Source organism: Pseudorasbora parva, chromosome 16 (assembly GCF_024679245.1).
Source record: "Pseudorasbora parva isolate DD20220531a chromosome 16, ASM2467924v1, whole genome shotgun sequence".
Taxonomy (NCBI): Eukaryota; Metazoa; Chordata; class Actinopteri; order Cypriniformes; family Gobionidae; genus Pseudorasbora; species Pseudorasbora parva.
In genome coordinates this window covers 18447389-18467105 of record NC_090187.1, presented here as the reverse complement: position 1 = coordinate 18467105, position 19717 = coordinate 18447389, and the positions used below count along the sequence as shown (strand labels likewise).

The following is a 19717-nucleotide window of genomic DNA, read 5'->3' as shown; positions in this document are numbered from 1 at the left end:
GATTGTCCTACCTGCAGCATAACACTCGCTCAAGTAAGGCAGCTTTGAAGCAGGCATGCCGCAATGTCCAGCGGGTCACTCGCACAGCCATGCAGGCTTACTGGACCACACTGTGTGACCGTATTGAGTCAAGTGCATCCAATGGAAACATTCGAGGAGTCTTTGAGGGCCTGAAAGAAGCCTTGGGCCCAGTCCCTAAAAAATCCTCTCCACTCTATTCCCTATCAGGTGACCTTCTGACTGATTTGGAATCTCAATTGGCGAGATGGGCAGAGCACTATAGCCTTCTCTATGCTCAGCCTGTCACAGCCAACACACTGGCAATAAATGCTGCTGTTCCTGAGCTCCCTACTATGTCTGATCTGGATGCAGATATTACCATTGAGGAAGTCAAAACTGCAATTAAAGCATTGAAAAATAACAAGTCTCCCGGTGCTGACGGCCTCCCCCCTGAGGCTTATAAGGCAGGTGGTGATGTTCTTGCCTCTGTTCTACATCATCTGGTTGTGATGTGCTGGAAGAGTGGATATCTCCCAGATGTCCTTAGAGATGCCAACATCATCACCATCTACAAGAACAAGGGGGACCGTGCAGATTGTAACAATTTCAGAGGAATATCTTTGCTCAGTCTTGCTGGCAAGATATTTGCTCGCACTATTTTACCACGTCTACAAATCCTTGCTGATCGTATCCTCCCTGAAAGCCAGTGCGGCTTCCGTGCTGGCCGGTCCATAGCAGACATGGTGTTCTGTGTTCGTCAACTACAGGAAAAGTGTATCGAACAGCAAAAACCTCTGTTCTTGGTGTTTGTAGACTTGACCAAGGCTTTTGACAACGTTAGTCGATCTGGACTTTTCCTCATCCTACAAAGACTTGGCTGCCCTCCAAAGTTACTGAAGGTGATCACGGAGTTTCATGAGGGCATGAAGGCAACTGTACAGTCTGAAGGCACTTGCTCTGAAGAGTTCCAGATAAGGTGTGGAGTAAAGCAGGGATGTGTCCTTGCTCCTACCCTTTTTGGAATTTTCTTCTCTGCCCTACTACGCCGTGCCTTCCCTGATGACTCGGGTATCCTGCTACACACCCGCAGCTCAGGAAAACTGTTCAATCTGGCCAGGCTGCGGGCGAAGACTAAAGTGCGCCATGTTCTGGTACGTGAGCTGCTTTATGCTGATGATGCTGCCTTTGTTGCCCACTCAGAGGGAGATCTACAACTACTCTGCTCATCTTTTTCCGCTGCATGTCTAGAGTTTGGTTTGCAGATCAGTCTTAAAAAAACAGTTATCCTTGCCCAACCTGCAACCCTGAACCCTACAGTATACATTAACAACATACCTCTATCTGTGGTAGACAAATTCACCTACCTGGGTTCCACAGTATCAAATAACAATAACCTTGACGCAGAGCTTGACATGCGCATTGGGAGGGCATCATCGGTGTTTGGAAAATTGAGCAAGCGTGTCTGGCACAACAAGAACCTCTCATTGCTCCTCAAAGTCCGTGTATATCATGCATGTGTACTTAGCACCTTGCTATATGCAAGTGAGACATGGACAACTTACAGAAGGCACGAACATCGCCTCAACGCCTTCCATTTTCGCTGCCTCCGCTCCATACTGGGTGTATGCTGGAAAGACCAAGTGCCAAACTCTGTCATACTTGAGAGAACTGGCTCCAGTGACCTGTACACCATCCTTCGTGAACGCCACCTCCGTTGGACTGGGCATATCTATCGAATGAAGGACACCCGCCTCCCAAAAATCTTGCTGTATGGCGAGCTGGCAAATGCCCCCCGCAAACGTGGTCGCCCCCATCTACGTTTCAAAGACGTCATTAAGAGGGATCTTCAGGCCTTCTCCATCAACCTGGACAACTGGGAGGCACTTGCATTTGACAGAACCAACTGGCGTGCAGCAATTAACAACGGCCGTAGGGACTCTCAGGAGTCCTATAAGTCATTTCTGGAAGAGAGACGCTCTAAACGGGAAGCAGTTCGTCGCACTCGACATGAACGGCCATAGTAGTATCTAAAAATACTTGCATAATTATTTTTTTGTTTGGCCCACGTGGGTTAAACATGGGCTACAGGGGTACAGAGTGGGCATGGGCTCAAAATGGGCATCTTATCTGGGGCCCACTTGGGTGAACTAAGTAGGTCCCACATGGGCAAACCCAGCTGTGCTCACCATTTGGGACCTAGATGGTTCAATAATGGAAAATAAGTACATGGGTTGAAAATGGGCTACTCAGTGGTCTAACTCATTCACACTCAAGACAAGTGCAAACAATCAATTCCAAAGGTTGACAATATTGGTAGATAGTACACAAATATCACCTTTGAAATAAATTTGTATTGTTATTTTGACACTTAAACACAACGTGACTTCAATCTAATCAAAGTCTTAAAATGCCAGCACAATTGCAATTTTACCAAATATTCTGCCATATAGTGGTAACAGACATCAAGAATAGAGGAAAAAGCTAAAAAAAAAGTTTATTTTGTGATCACAGAACAGCGCCATACAGGGACCATTTTAGCTTTTATTCAAAAAGAATGCACATTGAGTGACATTTCCATCCTTAAATGTTTAATTTTCCATAGATCTTTAATAAATGTTTATTTTGTCACAGAACAACTAGTTTCCACTGAGCAATGAGATCGGAGGAGCTTTATCCACCTCCTCACTCAGCCTCCTTACTCAGCTAATTCAAATAAGAAATGCACAAAAGATATCCAATATAGTAACACTTTAGAACAGTGGTTTTCAAACCTGTCCTGGAGGCACATCAGCCCTGCACATTTTGTGTTTCTCCCTCATATTTATCACACCTGATTCAACTCATCAGGTCATTAGTAGACTACAATAACTAAATTGGTGTGTCTGATTTATTCACTTTATAATTAATTATCTAATTTTGTATGTCTCCCTCATCTATCACACCTGATTCAACTCATGAGCTCATTAGTAGAGACTGCAAAACTTAGGTCTGTCAGATATAGGGAGACACACCAAATCTGCAGGGCTGGGGGTATACTCCAAGACATGTTTGACACCATAACAATGTATTTTACAACACATCTGCTTGTGATTCTTATTAACAGGAGTCTTTTTTTTTTAGGATTTTTAAACTGAAGTATCTGAGATCCTGATTCCTGACACATTGGACTTCTGGAGACTCCAGGTAGGTTGCAGTTCTGGAAATTTGTGGTTCTGGAGACTAAAGGGTTAAAAAGGGTTACTGATGGTTTTGCACCTAATTCTTCCCCTGCCATCTGTTTTTGTCTGACCCTGCTGAGCATTTAATCTAGATCAACTTGATGTGGGGTACAAAAAGGCTTTAACTATAAAAAAAGGAATTAAAAAAGTGGTACAATGGATGATTTAATTTGTTTGGTCTTTTTCAAAGGGCTGTTGGAAAAGCGCTGACAGACAGGGGAGTGTCGAGCTGCACTGTTTTTCTTTGATTTGTTTGTGAAATACATTTATCTTAGACTGCACTTTTTGATACTTTTGTATTGTAAAGTTGTAAATGTAGGACTTTTCAAATTATTCCAAATAAACCTTGCATAATAAACTAAAGCATGAACTACTGGTTTCTGGTCCTTGAATATCTTTTAAAATGTTATCGTAGTTAGTGGATTACATGTAATGTTTGTATTTAGGGGTTTACTGTAAGATAACCCAAACAGAAAATATGGTAACCTATATATATAAAATCTCTGTATACCTGTTGTGGCCCCTAAGAGCCCTACATAACACCTAAGTATTACGGGACCCATTGGGTTGATGGGTCCTGTCATCAACCCAAATGGGCAGCTCCATGTAGGCCCCAAATGGGTGCGACCTGGGTTACCCATATGGGCCAGGCATGAGACCCATCATGAATCCATCTGGGCTAACCCATGTAGGCCCCAAATGGGTGCGACCTGGTTTACCCATTTTGGCCTATGAGCCCATCAAAAGACCCATCATCAACCCATATGGGCAAACCCATGTAGGCCCCAAATGAGTGCTACCTGGGTTACCCATGTGGGCCCGGTATGAGCCTATCAAGAGACCCATCATCAACCCATGGAGGGCCTCCATGGAAACTGAGGACAAAATTAGCTGGGTCCCAGTGTGGTAGCCCGGATGGGCCCCAGATATCAGCCCATGTGCAACCCCTTTGGGTCCCACATGGGTGTGTTGGCTGGGAGTATACATAGCGCTATATACGAAAGTGAAATCTCTGGCTGAGATTCTCCCGGAAATACGTAAGCACTGTTTGTGCAGCGTAAGCAGTCTCAGGGTGCATCTCAATCATCTCCTAGCAGAATATTCTGATTGGTATAGGGTATGCCCACTTATGAGGGAGTCAGCCCATTGGCTTATGTCCTGATCAGTGCTAGTGAACTAGGGATCTGATTGAGACGCGCACTCAGTCTTATGTCACACAACAGAAGATTTGACTATGAGCAGGTACAATTTAAATATATTAAAATATAATTGTGACTTGTCAAAACTGAATTAAGAGATATCTCTTATTACCTTTTTGTATGTGACGCGCCAATTGAATATCTGATGATGTTATTACAGATATCGTAAATGTTTAGTTTTAGAATGGAGTCAAAATGTAGAGAAACGTATTTAATCAAATTATAATTATTGTTTGTCAAAATTCAATTGTAACTAACTTAAGTATATATATATATATATATATATATATATATATATATATATATATATATATATATATATATATATATATGGATAGTCAAGCCACAGTTTTATATGTTAAAACGGCTTGGCATAACAACGGCGAGTGATAGCCTTATGTCATTACAGATTTCTTAAATAGTTTAGACCATTCTGTGAATAAGATTGTGAATACGATTTCTTAACAGTTTAATTTGGACTGCAGAATTATTATTCTGACTGGTCAAAATACAATAATAGCTGTCCAATTTATATTTGTGGATAGTCAAACCATAGTTTTATTTGTCAATTCTGTCTACACCCTAAATGAACACACTTTGAACACGTTGCAAAAATAGTCAAACACCACATGATGGCGCTACTTATTCACCGGTATGCACGACGCCACAATTTGGGATGATCTTTATATGTGATCACTAAATACTACACAGAATTAGGTAATGAAAATAGTAGAAGCTACAATTAATTTTAGCTCATTAAGACTTTCTGTTACTATATTTCCCCCTCTCTTCTGAGCGTCTCATTGGAGGCTGACACTATGGGACACACACTAGCAATCCTTGAGCACATGACGTCACGTGAACTTGGGAACTCTTGTGCCTTCCCTGCTCAACCTTACTGCGCTACTACTGTCTCAATCTGACAACACATACCGCAAAAACACACAGGGCACCTTGTGACGACAGATAAACAACGCAGACTTTCTGGAGTTTAGAGGACATTTTAATTGTTTTTAATTTCTCGAAGGAAAAACGGCCACAATGGAATGATAGTTCATACGGGCTGAAAAACAGGAGTAGAGAACAGGGTTATAGTTAATCTTCACACAGAGGTATGCTGGATTTCTTTTTTTCTTTTTTCTTTCTTTGTTATAAATCTTGTTAAAGGTTTCGCGCGAGCACTGTGTTGTTTTTGTGCACTACAGGGTTATTATAAGCGAGATGAATCTTGTGTAGGCTACAGATACTTATCAATCAATCAATCAATCAACCACAAGACTTACAAATGTTTGTAATATTTACCCTAGTTAAAACTTTTTGAAAAAGCTGTTAATGTTTAATCGTGAATTTGAGCCAAACACTCGCGCACAATTCAAATTTCACCCATAAGTGAAAACACTGTCATATTTCTTTCTGCAAGCTGTAGGCTATTTCTTCTCTGAAATTTAGAGATTGACACCTTCAATTAAAATTCATATGCGTCTTTTCCCAATATAGCCTACAATGAAAGCGAATGGTGACTAAGACTATGTTAATTTGTTTCTTTTAAGTAAATAAGTAAGTTGGAACGATATGAGAGTTAGTAAATGCATATCTATCTATCTATCTATCTATCTATCTATCTATCTATCTAATCTATCTAATCTATCTAATCTATCTATCTATCTATCTATCTATCTATCTATCTATCTATCTATCTATCTATCTATCTATCTATCTATCTATCTATCTATCTATCTGAGTGAACATCTCTTTAAGTTGCCTTTATTAAGCAATCAGTAACTTTAAGGGCACAGTTCAACTTCCACTCATGCTACTTTGCCCTCTCTCTTTCGGTTCAGACAAGGGTCAGAATGATTGCTGAGTGATATGAGTGGAGTCATTATGGATCTTGGCAACGAAGTGGATCTCTCAAACAACAATATTACTCCTCTCTGGAAAAGACGTAGCGAAAATGACAAGAAGCCCAAGCCGAGACCTCACAGTTACCAAATAGATGGAGTTCTTGTGACAGACTTTCCTGTGGATGATAAGTGCATGTACACTCTCACCCAGCCAGCTGAAAAGATTAGCACCACTGCGTCAAACACCACAGTGCTGAAACACACTCTCAACAAACCCACTAGGAAGACTAGGGTGGTTCGGAGCATCAGTATTGGATATTTATCTAATGGCCGGTTCGCTCTGTCAAACTTTACTAAATCGGATGATAAGAATGCAGAGGCTACTCCTTCCCCTAAAACACCATTGGTGCCTACAAAGAATGGGAATGGACTCAGTGTTTGGCATGACATAAAAGAGCCTCTCAAACGTCTCTCCAGTCAGTTTAACCTTACCTCCCATAAGGATCAAATCGTTTTTGGAGATGCATCTCCACCGCCAGACACAGTTTCAAAAAAATCTGTCACCTCAAACATATCTCCTCAAAATTCAATGCTTTCACGCCAATCGCAGGATATCTCTGGGTCTCCCATTGGCTGCCACAGCTCTCCGCTTCACAGTTCCACCTCCAGCATCCCCTCCATCTCCTCCAACCTTAGCCTTCCTTCAGACCCCCCAACACCCAGCAGCCCCTCCCCTACTGAAAGGCCGGGGAGCATCCTGTTGCAGCGGCAGAGTTCAGGGTCATCTCAGGGCTCGGAGGGCAAGCAGCCCCCTTCCCCAATAACCCTGAGCACCCACAGTCCTGCAGCGCAGAAGATGGGCACCCAGCAGATCATCCCCAGGGGTTTGGTCTCTGACACACGCTTCAGCAAGCCCTCTCAAAAGTTTATGGATTGTGGTAAAAGTTCCTTTCGACCACGAAGCATGTTTGAGACTTCTTCTTTTTACACCAGTAAGGATGATGAGCTGGACGGAGATGAGAACACAGGACAACTGACAAGAGGCCAGCGCTCCAAATCGTATCGCCGGGCAATGGTCAGTGTTGTAGATGTAGTAGACACTGCATCATTAGACCCAAAGGCCAAACGCTTGTCTCAGCCTGCACTGACAGGAGTCGCTGAAGAGAGACAGTCTAACCCGTGTCCATCCAAGAGCAAAGTGAGTTGAAAACTAAATATTGTAAAAATTACACAAACGTGTTCTTATGTTGTGGTAAAAATGTTGATGCATCCTGACACTTCTGGAAATCCTAATCTGTGTAATAATAATTTTCACTGCTAAATGAAGGGGAGAGTGTGTGTACTGTAGGTGAGCCGGCTATGTATATGCCTCCTCTCATGCTGATTGGATAGGAAAGTTTCTCCTAATTTTTGTTGATAAAACATCATTAAGTTTGTTGATAAGGTAACATATTACATTTTAAATATTTATTTTTTATTTTTTATTTTTTTACCATTTTTAATTAACACTTGTAATGTAATGTAATTAACACTTTCAAGTTCCAGGAAGCTAGTAAAAACAGTTGTTTGTTAAAATAGCAGTTTGGCAGTTTGACGCCATCCGAACTGCTGAAATCAGTTGACGGCCCGATTCATTGCTCGATTCACTGATTCATGAACAGTTTGAATCTTTTTGGAGGAACACAGAAGAAAAGACAATGCTGAATGAAGTCATAGTTTTTGATATTTTTGGACCAATTATTTTATTATTCATTTTCTATGCTTCAAGAGATTCTAATCAAACAACTGATGTCACATATGGACTACTTTGATGATGTTTTTATTAGCTTTCTTGACATGGACAGTAAAGTGTGCATAGACTGCATATTCTCTGGGACTAAAATATAAAATATCTTAAACTGTGTTCCGATGATGACCAGATGTCTTACAGTTGAGGAACGACATTAGGGTGAGTCATTAATGACATAAATTAAATTTTTGGGTGAACTAACCCTTTAATTTTATGAAGCGATGAGTACGTTTGGTGAGCAAAAATAAAAACAAAGATAAAGACTTCATTCAAAAATTTTAGTGTTATCTATGGAGGGATCAGAAAGCTCTCCGATTTCATAAAAAATATCTTAATATGTGTTCCAGAGACAGAATTTTCATTTTTGGATGAATCATCCCTTTAAATTCATCCTTCATTATTTGTGGGCATTGTGAACAATGACAACGTACTATGATGTGGACTTAACAGCCCAATAAAACCACCAGTTAGTTCTTTTTATTAAGACAGGATGATGGTAAAGGGTCAGAACAGGTGTGCACAAGCTTTCATTTGAATTCAGATTCCTTCTGCATCTCATGCATTACATGTTTATAGGCTTTCCCATTTAATTGCATTGTTGGCTGTTGTTGTTTTTTTTAAATTAAGAGCAATATTTGAATATTGGCTAGCTTTGTGAGTGTATTCTAGGAGTACTAATAATTGTAGCCAACATGTATCAGAGGAAAACATTTGTTTAAAATGTGATTTCCCCATACTTTTACTTTAAGATTTAGATTTAGTTAGATGTGTGTGTGTGTGTGTGTGTGTGTGTGTGTGTGTGTGTGTGTGTGTTTAATGAAAGATGAAAATGATAAACAATGAAAAAATCTAATTTGTTAAGCCCAACTAATCAATAACTTGTGATTTCTGCAGAATGTGGAACGGAAGAAAGGCCTGCCGACCCAGCGGACATTTGATGGTGAGGGTAAGCATTGGAGTATCCTCCAGACTTTTCTGTGTGCTATGCATATATAGCACACTCAATAGAGACTAGGTGAACTCTGCTTCATTTGATATGCATGGTGAAATGTTAAATCCATGATAGGCCCTTTAATCAGGGCTCTACAGTGCAACCATTTCAGTTGCATTCCTTGCTACTGTAAGAAAATATTTGGCCACACCATTATCAGTGACCTAATCAAAGCTCCTGAATAGTTGTGTAATACAGTCAGAATAAAGGTCCCAAAATGCATCTGTACTGCACAACCATTGTGTTCCACATGCTTTTTAGTCAACAGAGCAAGCTTGAGTTGTGTGATGGATACACATCAGAGACTGAACATTGTGCTTTTGTGTATTTAGGTTTACAAGATGAAAAGGATTAAAGGGTTAGTTCACTCAAAAATTTAAATTATAGCCCATGATTTACTCACCCTTAAGTTATCCTAGTTGTGTATTACATTCTTCTTTCAGATTAATAAAATCAGAGTTATATAAAAAAATGTTCTGCCTTTTCCAAGCTTTATAATGGCAGTGAATTGTTGCTCCATTTTTTTGAAGTCCATAAAAGTGCATCTATCCATCATATAAATGCTCCACACGGCTCCAGAGGGTTAACAAAGCACTTCTGAAGTGAAGCGATGTGTTTGTGTAAGAAACATATCCATATTTAAAACTTTTCAAAAGTAAATTATATAGCTTCCACCAGATTACCTTCTGTATTCAACTTGTGGAAAAAGTGTAGTGTGTCTCGCAGTTCAAAATGCTTACACTACGTCTGACGACGTTGCACATCTTAATGAATACGTCATTGTTTATTTTGTTTATTTCCTTGGAAGTAAACGCCCACTGCTATGATTGGGTAAGCTTTGCATATTACAATGAGCTCCGGCTCCCCCGTGAGTACACAAAAGGAACTGTTTTGAAAGCGTGTGGGAAAACGGCAACCGGAATGATGATTCGCCCACAGGGCACGCAAAATGTCTTAATAAAAAACACAATGATTTATATCTCATCCACCCACAATTAATTGGAATGTTATATTTTATTACTTGGCCTGCTCGACCGGTGGATATAACCGTGGGCTGTGAATCACACACAGAAGTGACAGCGTGCTGAGTTATGTTCCGTTAGATCATCAGTAGATATCAAAAGATCTATCAGCGCAATGCAATACTATCACATATGAATGGCTTCCAAATTGGACAAAGGAAATTAAGTCGGCAACAATTGGGATGGTGGGCGGGTAACAAAACTGGGAGTTCCAGGGCAGCCAGGAAACATGAGGGGCAGAACTGGGGAGGAAAATAATCCAGGGAGGTGCCAACTTCGGGAACTCACAAGGACCAGGAAACAGGGAGGGTGGGATGGGAGGGATAGGGAAAAAATTAGGGGTCTTCCTGGGGATATGGATTTGCTCTGATGGTCTGGGCCTAAAAATGGCCTTGGTGTCAGGAACAGTCTTGGGGATGAATCTTTGATTGGGGAAGGACTCAGGGGCCATGGCCATACTGGCAGGAAGGGTGTATGTCAGGGAAATGAGTTTGGGAGAGACATGGACCGTCTTAGGCACTGACTCAGAACCGTGCTTCAGGGACAGACATTGGGCTTGACTGTGGGGCGCCCTCGAGGGATACTAAAATGCCCTCCGGGCCTCCAGGGACAGACATTGGGCTTGACTTGGGAGAGCCCTCCTCGGCTTGTGGCTGTGGGACAATCCTTCTCTGAAGCGGGCTCTGGAACAGTAGACAAAGCCCTCACTGCCCTTGGAACAGGAGACGGAGCTGACACTGGACTTGGAACAGGAGATGGAGCTTACACTGGACTGTGCTCTTGATTCAGGTCCTCCTGGACCAATGGGTTAGGTGTCTCTAGACGTGTATCTGACTTGCCAACAAGGGCTCTCCTATTCCTCCACTTTTCGAGAGCATGCCAATTTGCACTTAGCTGGGTCTGGACTTGCAGAAGCGGACTCAACTGGCTCTGGAATGACAAGAGCAAAATTATATATTAATATTATTATATTATTATATGTAACCCATCACGGAAATCAGTGACACAAGTCAGCTGCACTACTTTCGAGCAAAATGAGAAAGAAACGTTTTTTTTTTTTCTCTTCCAAAATATGTGATTTTTGCTTTTGTGCAGAATCTGTTAGTTGAAATCACAAAGAAGCCTCTTTGTGTTTGAGATAGCAGTATTGGTATATTTAAAAGTGTACATTTTGAGATTGTTGCTTGTTTTTCAGAAATTCTGGCTTGCAGTAGGGATGTGTCAGTGTCTGTATGCATTTCCATTTCCTTTCTCCAGATATTATGTACAACATACAGCTGGATTCTTTAGCTGCGGAAAAAGAGTGGCAGGACATGCAAATTATTAGACATTATTGGCCTGAATCCACTTGAATTAGTTTGGACTGATCTCTCAGTAGCCACATTTCCATTACAGATTTGCACAAAACCTTTGCAATATTTAGGCTGATAAATGTCGATAAAAAACGATTGCAAAATGATGTTTCCATTAACCGCTGTTATGTGTCTAAAACGTAGACAGTTTTCAATGACTTTTGTGAATGTACACAAATAAAAGTAGACAGTTTATAATTATGTATTATAACTATGGCTAAAAAGGTCTATTGCATTGTGAGTTATATTTGCTATAATGCTAATTTCTCTACTGTGCGACAAAGAGTCGCGTAGTTATGACGCAATCGTAAGCCTATTTTTACAAAAACTGCGATAGTGTACGATACATGGTAATGGAGGCTTTTATAGGTTGATGTGTTTCTTTAGAAATAAACAATGGACAAAATGAGTCTTTATAACGCATTATATGTAAAGTTATTTGCTGTCAAAATGACGCCCAAATGAATGGGAGTCAATGGAACGCTAACAGCAGGTGATGGCTTGGTTAGCAGGGGCTAGATAACCCCCTAGGAAGGAACGAACCAGAAGGCAGTGATTCCCAGGGAGGAGGCAGGAACTAACACGTGACAACACTCAAGACGAATAAAGAAAACAAAACAAATATGAACTGGCAAAACTAGAACACCAGCAAACAAAAGATAAACTAAAAATAACTGGAGCTAGAAAAGGGAAAAACAAAAGAGAAAGCAAAATAAAACCCAGAGAAACCTAGTTCAAAATAAAGACAGAAACTACAAAGAAAAAACTGAAAATAAAGAAATACTATTCTAGACCTGACAGAAGGACTAAATATTAATAGGATTTGACAAGAACTGCAAGCAAACACTGAATACGTACTCACAAGCGTATTCCAGCAGTTTAAATAGCTGTTTGGATGAGAAATTACCTATCACAATGCATTATTTTAAAGCACGTGTTTTGAAACAATTAGCATTTAATTTCATATCCCGTCACATGTTTTGGGGTTGAAAATATTGATGATGATGTAATGTGGTATCCTGGATGCCAGCTGAACTTAGCCCCGCCCACAAAATTTTTAGAAATCATCAGGGCGGGCTTTAGACGATGATGGACAGATGATCAACAGTAACGTAATCATGCATGTCATCAAAGGGGCTTGGATTATATTTTTTCGAATCCTAAACGGAGAGCTTGTTTGTATATGCATTTATACCACTTCACAATTTCTCTCAGAAATGATGATCATGTTGGGTAAGTACTCTGTGTATCATTAAATTATTTTATTTTTGTACAACACCGGCAAAGACCGTGTATTCCAGCGCTCGTGCAGACAGGGTTGCCAAGTTTATACAACAAAACCCGCCAACTACTAGCCCTAAACAATAGCTTCTTGGGGGGTTCTCCGGGGGAAAAATGGCATTTGGGGGGTAAAATGTGTGTTATTTTGGCAAGGTTGCTTGCTAAAATTCGCACTCATGGGTCTATATATCACATAATAGTCGCTTCAACCCGCAGACATAGAAAACAACCCGCGGGGGAAAAAACGCGGACTTGGCAACACAGTGCAGTTGAGCTCTGTTGACATTTGACAATGCGTTGCTTCGTTGCTCTGACTGGTTGTAGGTCTATCCAATTGATGTCTTTCCTGGTTTGTTTGAAACACGCCCCATAATTACAGCCAAATGGAGCAGTTTCAGACTCATATTCTGACTAGAATTGATTATGACCACGTCAGGCTAGTAATGTGGAGTACCATTCATTTACATTAATAATTGCATGACAATTTGTAAAATTCTTCTTCTTCTTCTTCTTCTTATTTTGATTTTTATTATTAATGACGCTTATTGTTATTTATAAGAAGAATGTCGTTATTATTTATTTTATTATTATTATTATTATTATTATTATTATTATTATTATTATTATTATTATTATTATTTAAAAGAAGAAGAATGTCATTTTTATTATTTTGTCAGTCTGAATTATTTTCAGTCCCAGTCCGTGCGCAGCTGCCGGGCCTAACCCTGAAACGTCAGGTAAAGCGCACAGGCTCGCAACTGGAGGAATACATATGCCTACAATTCAAATGCTATGGTAAAGTCACAGAAATTAAACATTGAAATCCATGTTGCACAAAACTAAACATGATAAACACTTAACACTTCTGATGTTTTTCTAGCGAGAAATGACTTAATGTAGTAATTAAATATTTGTTTTGTTCTCACCAAAGCTCTCTCTATTTAGCTGCAGATCATTATTAAACTGTTACTCTGCCTTAGACGTCTGTCACCTTTTGTGAGGTGCCTTCGTGCCCAAAACGCTGCCAAGCCATTGCCTAATAAGGCAGCAAAGGCAACGAGTTAGCTGCCTAGGTTTTCGGACGCAGCTCATATTTCTTAAGTTCTTTAATTGTGCAAGGTGCTCCATGTGGTTGCAGACATCCAGCTTCATCATGTCTATCAAATCCCTTTGAAATACAATATCTGTTAATGACTTTGATTTTGTGTAGTGAGCTGTGTAATAATTTAGTGTGTTGGTAAACTGTAATATAGCAATTCATTTAGCATGTTTGTTACCTTTTCTACTCACGATTGTAAAGTATGGATCTATGCTTTTGATATACAACTGTATGGTTGTTGGTTCTTTGCCTTGTGTGATTTATCTATTTTGTGAAATTTATACTTGTGTATTTTCACTTTGTAGTTTCACACTTTTCATGATTAAACTTCATAAAATGCACCTTCATAGAGTTTATTGTGGAAGTGTTTAGTGGCTGGATAGCTGGAACAGTGAGGCCAGTGACAAGAACTGAATTCACACATGCACAGCATTGAGTTTTTTCTCACTGCTAATTGTGCTTAAAGGGGTACTTCAGTGCTGGGAAGATGAATCTGTATTTAAACTGGGTCATTAATGTAGTATAAATGTGAAATTAATTTTGAATTTGGTGTCTTCTAGACTGAGAAAAGACAGCAAATGTATTTTTTTTAATGGGAATGAAAGACAACAATTCCCAGAATGCTTTGCTGCCCTATGAGGCCACTCCCAAAGCCACCGCTACTGGTTTACTGTGACTGGATCACTTTCCCAGTCACGTTCCTTATCATAAAATCAGTTCAGTTGGAGAACAGACAGTACAATTAAATACTGAATGTGTCTGTTCAAAATAATGAGCGAGTGACACAACACTAATGCTGTAGGAGTAGATTACATTCAATGTGATGAATGAGCTGAATGAGCTCTCGTGATGAGAGCTGAGGTAATCGCGATGTTGCTCGCGGCATACATTCACAGCACGTGTTCAGTCTGGCGCATTTTCAGTTCATGCCTTTGGAAGCTTATCTTTCATAGGAATTAATTTGAGAAGTTAAAACACTTACTTTGCTCCGCATAGCTCTGTTTACATGAACAGAGTTTACACTACTCTGCAGTTCCTTTTCAGGATATACAACTCTTTTTAACATTTAGCATGTCCTGCTCTTTTTATTCTCATTCATGCATTTCATCAATTTGAAGTGTCAATAGTGCTATGTATTTACATACCCCGATAAAACACAATACAGCTATAAATCTCTAGCGATTGATATTTTATACCATGGTAATAATATGTCTTGTCATACCGACCAGCCCTGTAACCAGCCCTATTTGCACAGCCCTGTAATGGCTTGTCAGTATCTACTATTCAGGCAGTTTTAGTGTTGGATATGTTAACCGAGTCAAATGAAGCAGAGAATAATTTCTATGAACCAATGGATTGAAACATACATTTTAAATTTAAATGTAATAATGTTTTAAGAGATGAAACACAGATGTCTGTCCAAACTGACAGCCGAACAGGCATGTTCAATAGTATGTGAAATTTGTAGCTCAGACTGCCATCAGGTGAGCTTTTCTAGGAATTTCTAGGAAGTTTTCACAGTATTTTACAATTACTATGTGTTTTGTTGTTTCAGAGGAAGAAGTTCTGTACCAGAATTACCAAGAGAAAGCTCTGCACAATGATTCTGATGAGGATACTGAGCCCAAACAACCTCAGCCAGATGAAGGCATTGTGGTCCAATACAAACCCATTCGGACGTCCTGGAGTCAACTTAGTGTGGTGAGGAACTATGGAGGAACATAGTCCTTTCAGTATTTTTGTGTTGTGATGGACGTTTAGTCAATTTTAGAACAATTTTGGTAAATAATCTAATAATTATATATATATATTTAACCAATATTGCGATTTAATATGCAATTTTTTTTAAAGCTTTTTATCAAGTATTATTATTATTGTATTATTCAACATAACATAAATCATTGTAGGGGTGGAACTCTATAGGCATCTCAAGATTTGTTTCGATTCCGATTCTGGAATTCATGATCCGATTCAAAAAATCTCTTTTTCTTATCGTTTATTTTATTCATAAAACTTAAATATATTTTAACATTGAATTACATATGTATTTACTTTTCTAAAAATAATTACACATTACAAAAAATATTAAAACAATTGCATGGTAAGAATTTTAAATATATATACTAATATAGCTTCGCAACATAAAAGCTAATAAATGACAAAGAGTAACAAAAACATGAACGTATTTCATTCACAGCTGTTTGATTATTATAATGACATCTACATTCACACTAATGAACAATCTCTTTTGAATGTAAGATGTGGTTTGTCCTGTCTGTTTAGTCCCTTAAGTCTTGACATAACTGTCTGTATTTACATTAATTTTGCCTCATAAAAGCATTTTGAGATGCAAGTACATTTAACCACACCTCTCACAGACACATGCCCGAGCGACTTCAAAAAAAGCGCACATCAGGATTTGAAATTGAAAGCAGCCTTCTGTCATTGAGTTTAATATTTTTAATATATAAACCCACTGCATTCCAAACGACATAATCGATGCCTTCGTAGAGTATCTGTAAGGAAAATAGTGGCGGGCGAGCCTGTGCGGGCACTGCAAGAGTGACATCAAGTACACGTTTTTTACACTCACAGAGCATATCCTGTGGAATCAAACCTGTGAATGTCATTGTAATTCACTTCAACCTTTCCAAATTTTATGAAAGGATTATCTTACGGAAGGGTCAATTGGTGTGAGTGTGTGTGAGGAATTGGAAGCCACCAGAATACGGGGTTTCTAGACCTAGTGCCATAGCGCACCTGCGGGTAAAAACTGAACTCATAATCAACCCAGAATTTTTTTCTCCCACCCCTATTGTATAGTGCATTGGTTCTCAAACCTGCTCTGGAGTACCACCAGCCCTGCACATTTTATGTAAATTTATGTACATTTTATCTCCCTCATGTAACACACCTGATTCAACTCATGAGCTCATTAGTAGAGACTGCAAGACCTGAAATGGGTGTGTCAGAAATAGGGAGACATACAAAATGTAGGGCTGGTGGTACTCCAGGACAGGTTTGAGAACCACTGGTATAGTGTGATCAACAAAACATTAGATAGATTCAACATAAATTGTTCTGTTGCATAGCGTGCTAGGTTAATGCTTCATCAAAGCTGACTGCTTTACTCTTGTGTGTCACGTAACCAGAGTGTAACCTAAAAATTGTGTTTTGTCATATTGCAATATTACTGCAAATGCGATTTAATCATTCAGCCCTAAAGGACATATACAATTATACACAAATGGATATTTGTTTATGAACTTGAAAACACTCTGCTATGGTGTTTGGAAATTCTGAAATCTTAAGGAATCTCATCCGACTTTGTTTTGCTGGGTGTCCTAGCCCCAGTTTTTCTTCACGAGAGTGAGGGAATGAAAGCAGGTGGTTTTTATCCAAATATAGGAGTGAAACAGAAGGAAAGTGGGCTGGGATAAGCTTGTCCATTGGGAAATGGGTCTGGCAAGCACTACAGTTCCTTGGCAAATACCAGATAATTCTTCCCCATGGAAAAATTTAAGAAATGTAGATGGAAATAACAGTGTAGTAATTTCAGTTATTGAATTACATAATCAGATTTGGAAGGCCTTAATGCTATTTTACACTTGAGTGCTCTCTTTCCCAGTGTTTTTGTTTACTAACGTCTGGGAATGTTTAAGTATGTATGCTCTAAAGCAAAGGTTGAGAGTGAAGCAAACTGTATCATTGTTATGAACCAACAGCCACCTGCAGAAAGAAAAAGAAAGAGAGAAATACATAAAATGGAGAGTGTAGGAGGCAAAGCGGAAAAAAATATCTAAGCTAGAAATCAGAGAAACTCAAAGAATGTAGAGTGACTCAAGAAAAGAAAGAAAAAAGTGTACGAAAGGAAGAGGGGAATGTGTAAAAACATAATAAGTAGTTTTGAAATGGCTGGAGCTGATGGGCTTTTAAGGGATCTCTGGTTGTGTGGTGTACTGTTGGTTTTGGCAGGAGGGCATACGGCTTTAAAAAGAGCAATGTGTATCCACCTGTGAAAATACCATCACATGCACAAACTGCCATATAGATAATTTTATCTAAATTTTTTGGGGGATAATTTTGGGTAATATTGTTGCAATAGCTTACACCCAGCACATGGAGGGTTTATTTGAATTGTTGAAATAAATTTGCAAAAAAAAAATGCAGTAAACAGTCAATAAGAACAAATTGCAAACAATAGCACAAATAAATACAATAAAATACAGTGATAAATTATATAAAAACAGCTTTACATTTTTTCAGGTGGGTCTAACAGTAGTATTCAGGTAAGAAATAGGCTACTACAACTGAAATTAAAGTTATTAAATGTAAAATAACACTGGATAGTGTTCATTATAAATATGAAATGTAACTTGATGCTTACTATTTCATTTACAAAAGTGATTTAGTCAAGAGAAGTAAGTGATTTTCTTTCTTTTTATTAACATTACAGACAGTAGCAGGTTTATTAAGCTGCTGTCATTTTAAGAGCTTATGCACGAACTGCTTTGTCAGTTTAAGCGCAATAAGCTACGTAAAAATAAGTACATTTGGTACTCACAAGCTGTTTGAGAGATGGCTTTATGAGAGCACCATTTATATAGATCAGTGGTGAGCACGCTTTTGATGTGAGCTTGAAACCTGCGGAAATTACCAAAATGATGCACTATCAAGCACTATTCAAATAGAGCAAATGAGATGAGTGAGTGAGTCAGAGGAAGTGGGCATGTGTCAATTCCCCATCAGCGAGAAGAGAGAGTGAGAACGTGCAGCTGGTATTGGTGTATCGATCCTGATGAAAAGGAGTATTGGAACCATTTCCGATATTACAGTATCAATATACATATCGGAATATTTGTTTCTATGGGCTGGGACACTGTATACAACCGGTAGGCAGTCTGGTGACCACTGATCTATATAAATGACTGGATTGCTCATCGCATTCTGAACTGCCATCAGGTGGTGAAGCCACTGGAAGTGTTTGAGGGTCCATCTTACTATTCCTTACCAATAGAGGGCATCATTGACGTAAAGCCAAACCATTGACCTAAAATGACATGACTTGCAGCATATCAGTGTCACAGGATTTTTTCCATGATATACTCTTTAGTCTTTTCGGAGAGTATGAGTCATATGTTGAAATTGTTAAAGGGGTGATGAATTTACAAAAATTAACTTTATATATATATAAAAGGTCATGGTAATATAAGAACATCCTGTAAGTTATCAGAGCTGAAAACGTCATTGTTAGTCAAAGAAAAGCTTTTATGGACACCAGGCCCAGAAAACTGTGCATCTTGACGTCATCTGTTGCGAAACACCGCCTTTACAAAATAAGCATGTCCAGAGCTCATCTAATTCAGTAGCCCTGCCCACCGACTCATGGAGCCGTTCAGATCACAGTAGCCAACGGCAATAAACATGCCAAAGAAGATAGCAAGATATTGCGCTATTCCTGGTTGTGGAAGAATAAAGTCGCCACATAAGCTTCCTTCGAACCCTAATATTAGGAATGTGTGATGCATCATTTATTTTTAATGAAGTTCCAGCTGACGTGGGGAAGATGTACGCGTGTTCTCTTCATTTCACTGTGGAATCATTTGTAAACAAGTCTCAGGTCGATGCTGGATTTGCAGACATATTGAGATTAAAACACAAGGCTGTGCCTTCTATATTGGATCCGACAGGAATGGTGCAACACACTAATGTGAGTAAAACATCTTTTTTTATATGTAATAGTCGTCCCGGGGCTATGTGTTTTCCAGATGGGCTACCAAAATGTATGCCTGTCGCCAAGGCGGTGAATCTCAGATAGTGAAATAATATTCACTTGTTGATCTGGGTTTGCGCTTATATCCACCGATCGGGCGGGCCATGTAATACAAAAATAATATTCCAATTAATCGCGGGTGGATGAGA

General features: G+C 39.2%; 1 protein-coding gene across 3 annotated transcripts in view; it reads left to right on the top strand.

Annotated features, from left to right (window-relative positions):
* The first annotated feature begins 3114 nt into the window (after window positions 1-3114).
* The window catches only part of LOC137043596 (rho guanine nucleotide exchange factor 26-like), a 69046-nt gene continuing 52443 nt past the window's right edge, over window positions 3115-19717 (top strand). The window contains exons 1-4 of one of the 3 annotated variants that reach the window (XM_067419890.1): window positions 3115-3183; window positions 6259-7459; window positions 8945-8996; window positions 15351-15496. In XM_067419890.1, coding sequence (XP_067275991.1) covers window positions 6287-7459; window positions 8945-8996; window positions 15351-15496 — 1371 coding nt within the window. In that variant the 5' untranslated portion in view covers window positions 3115-3183; window positions 6259-6286. Of the gene's footprint in view, window positions 3184-5306; window positions 5530-6258; window positions 7460-8944; window positions 8997-15350; window positions 15497-19717 lie in introns of those variants that run through there. The other 2 variants (XM_067419891.1, XM_067419889.1) reach the window with 2 other exon arrangements.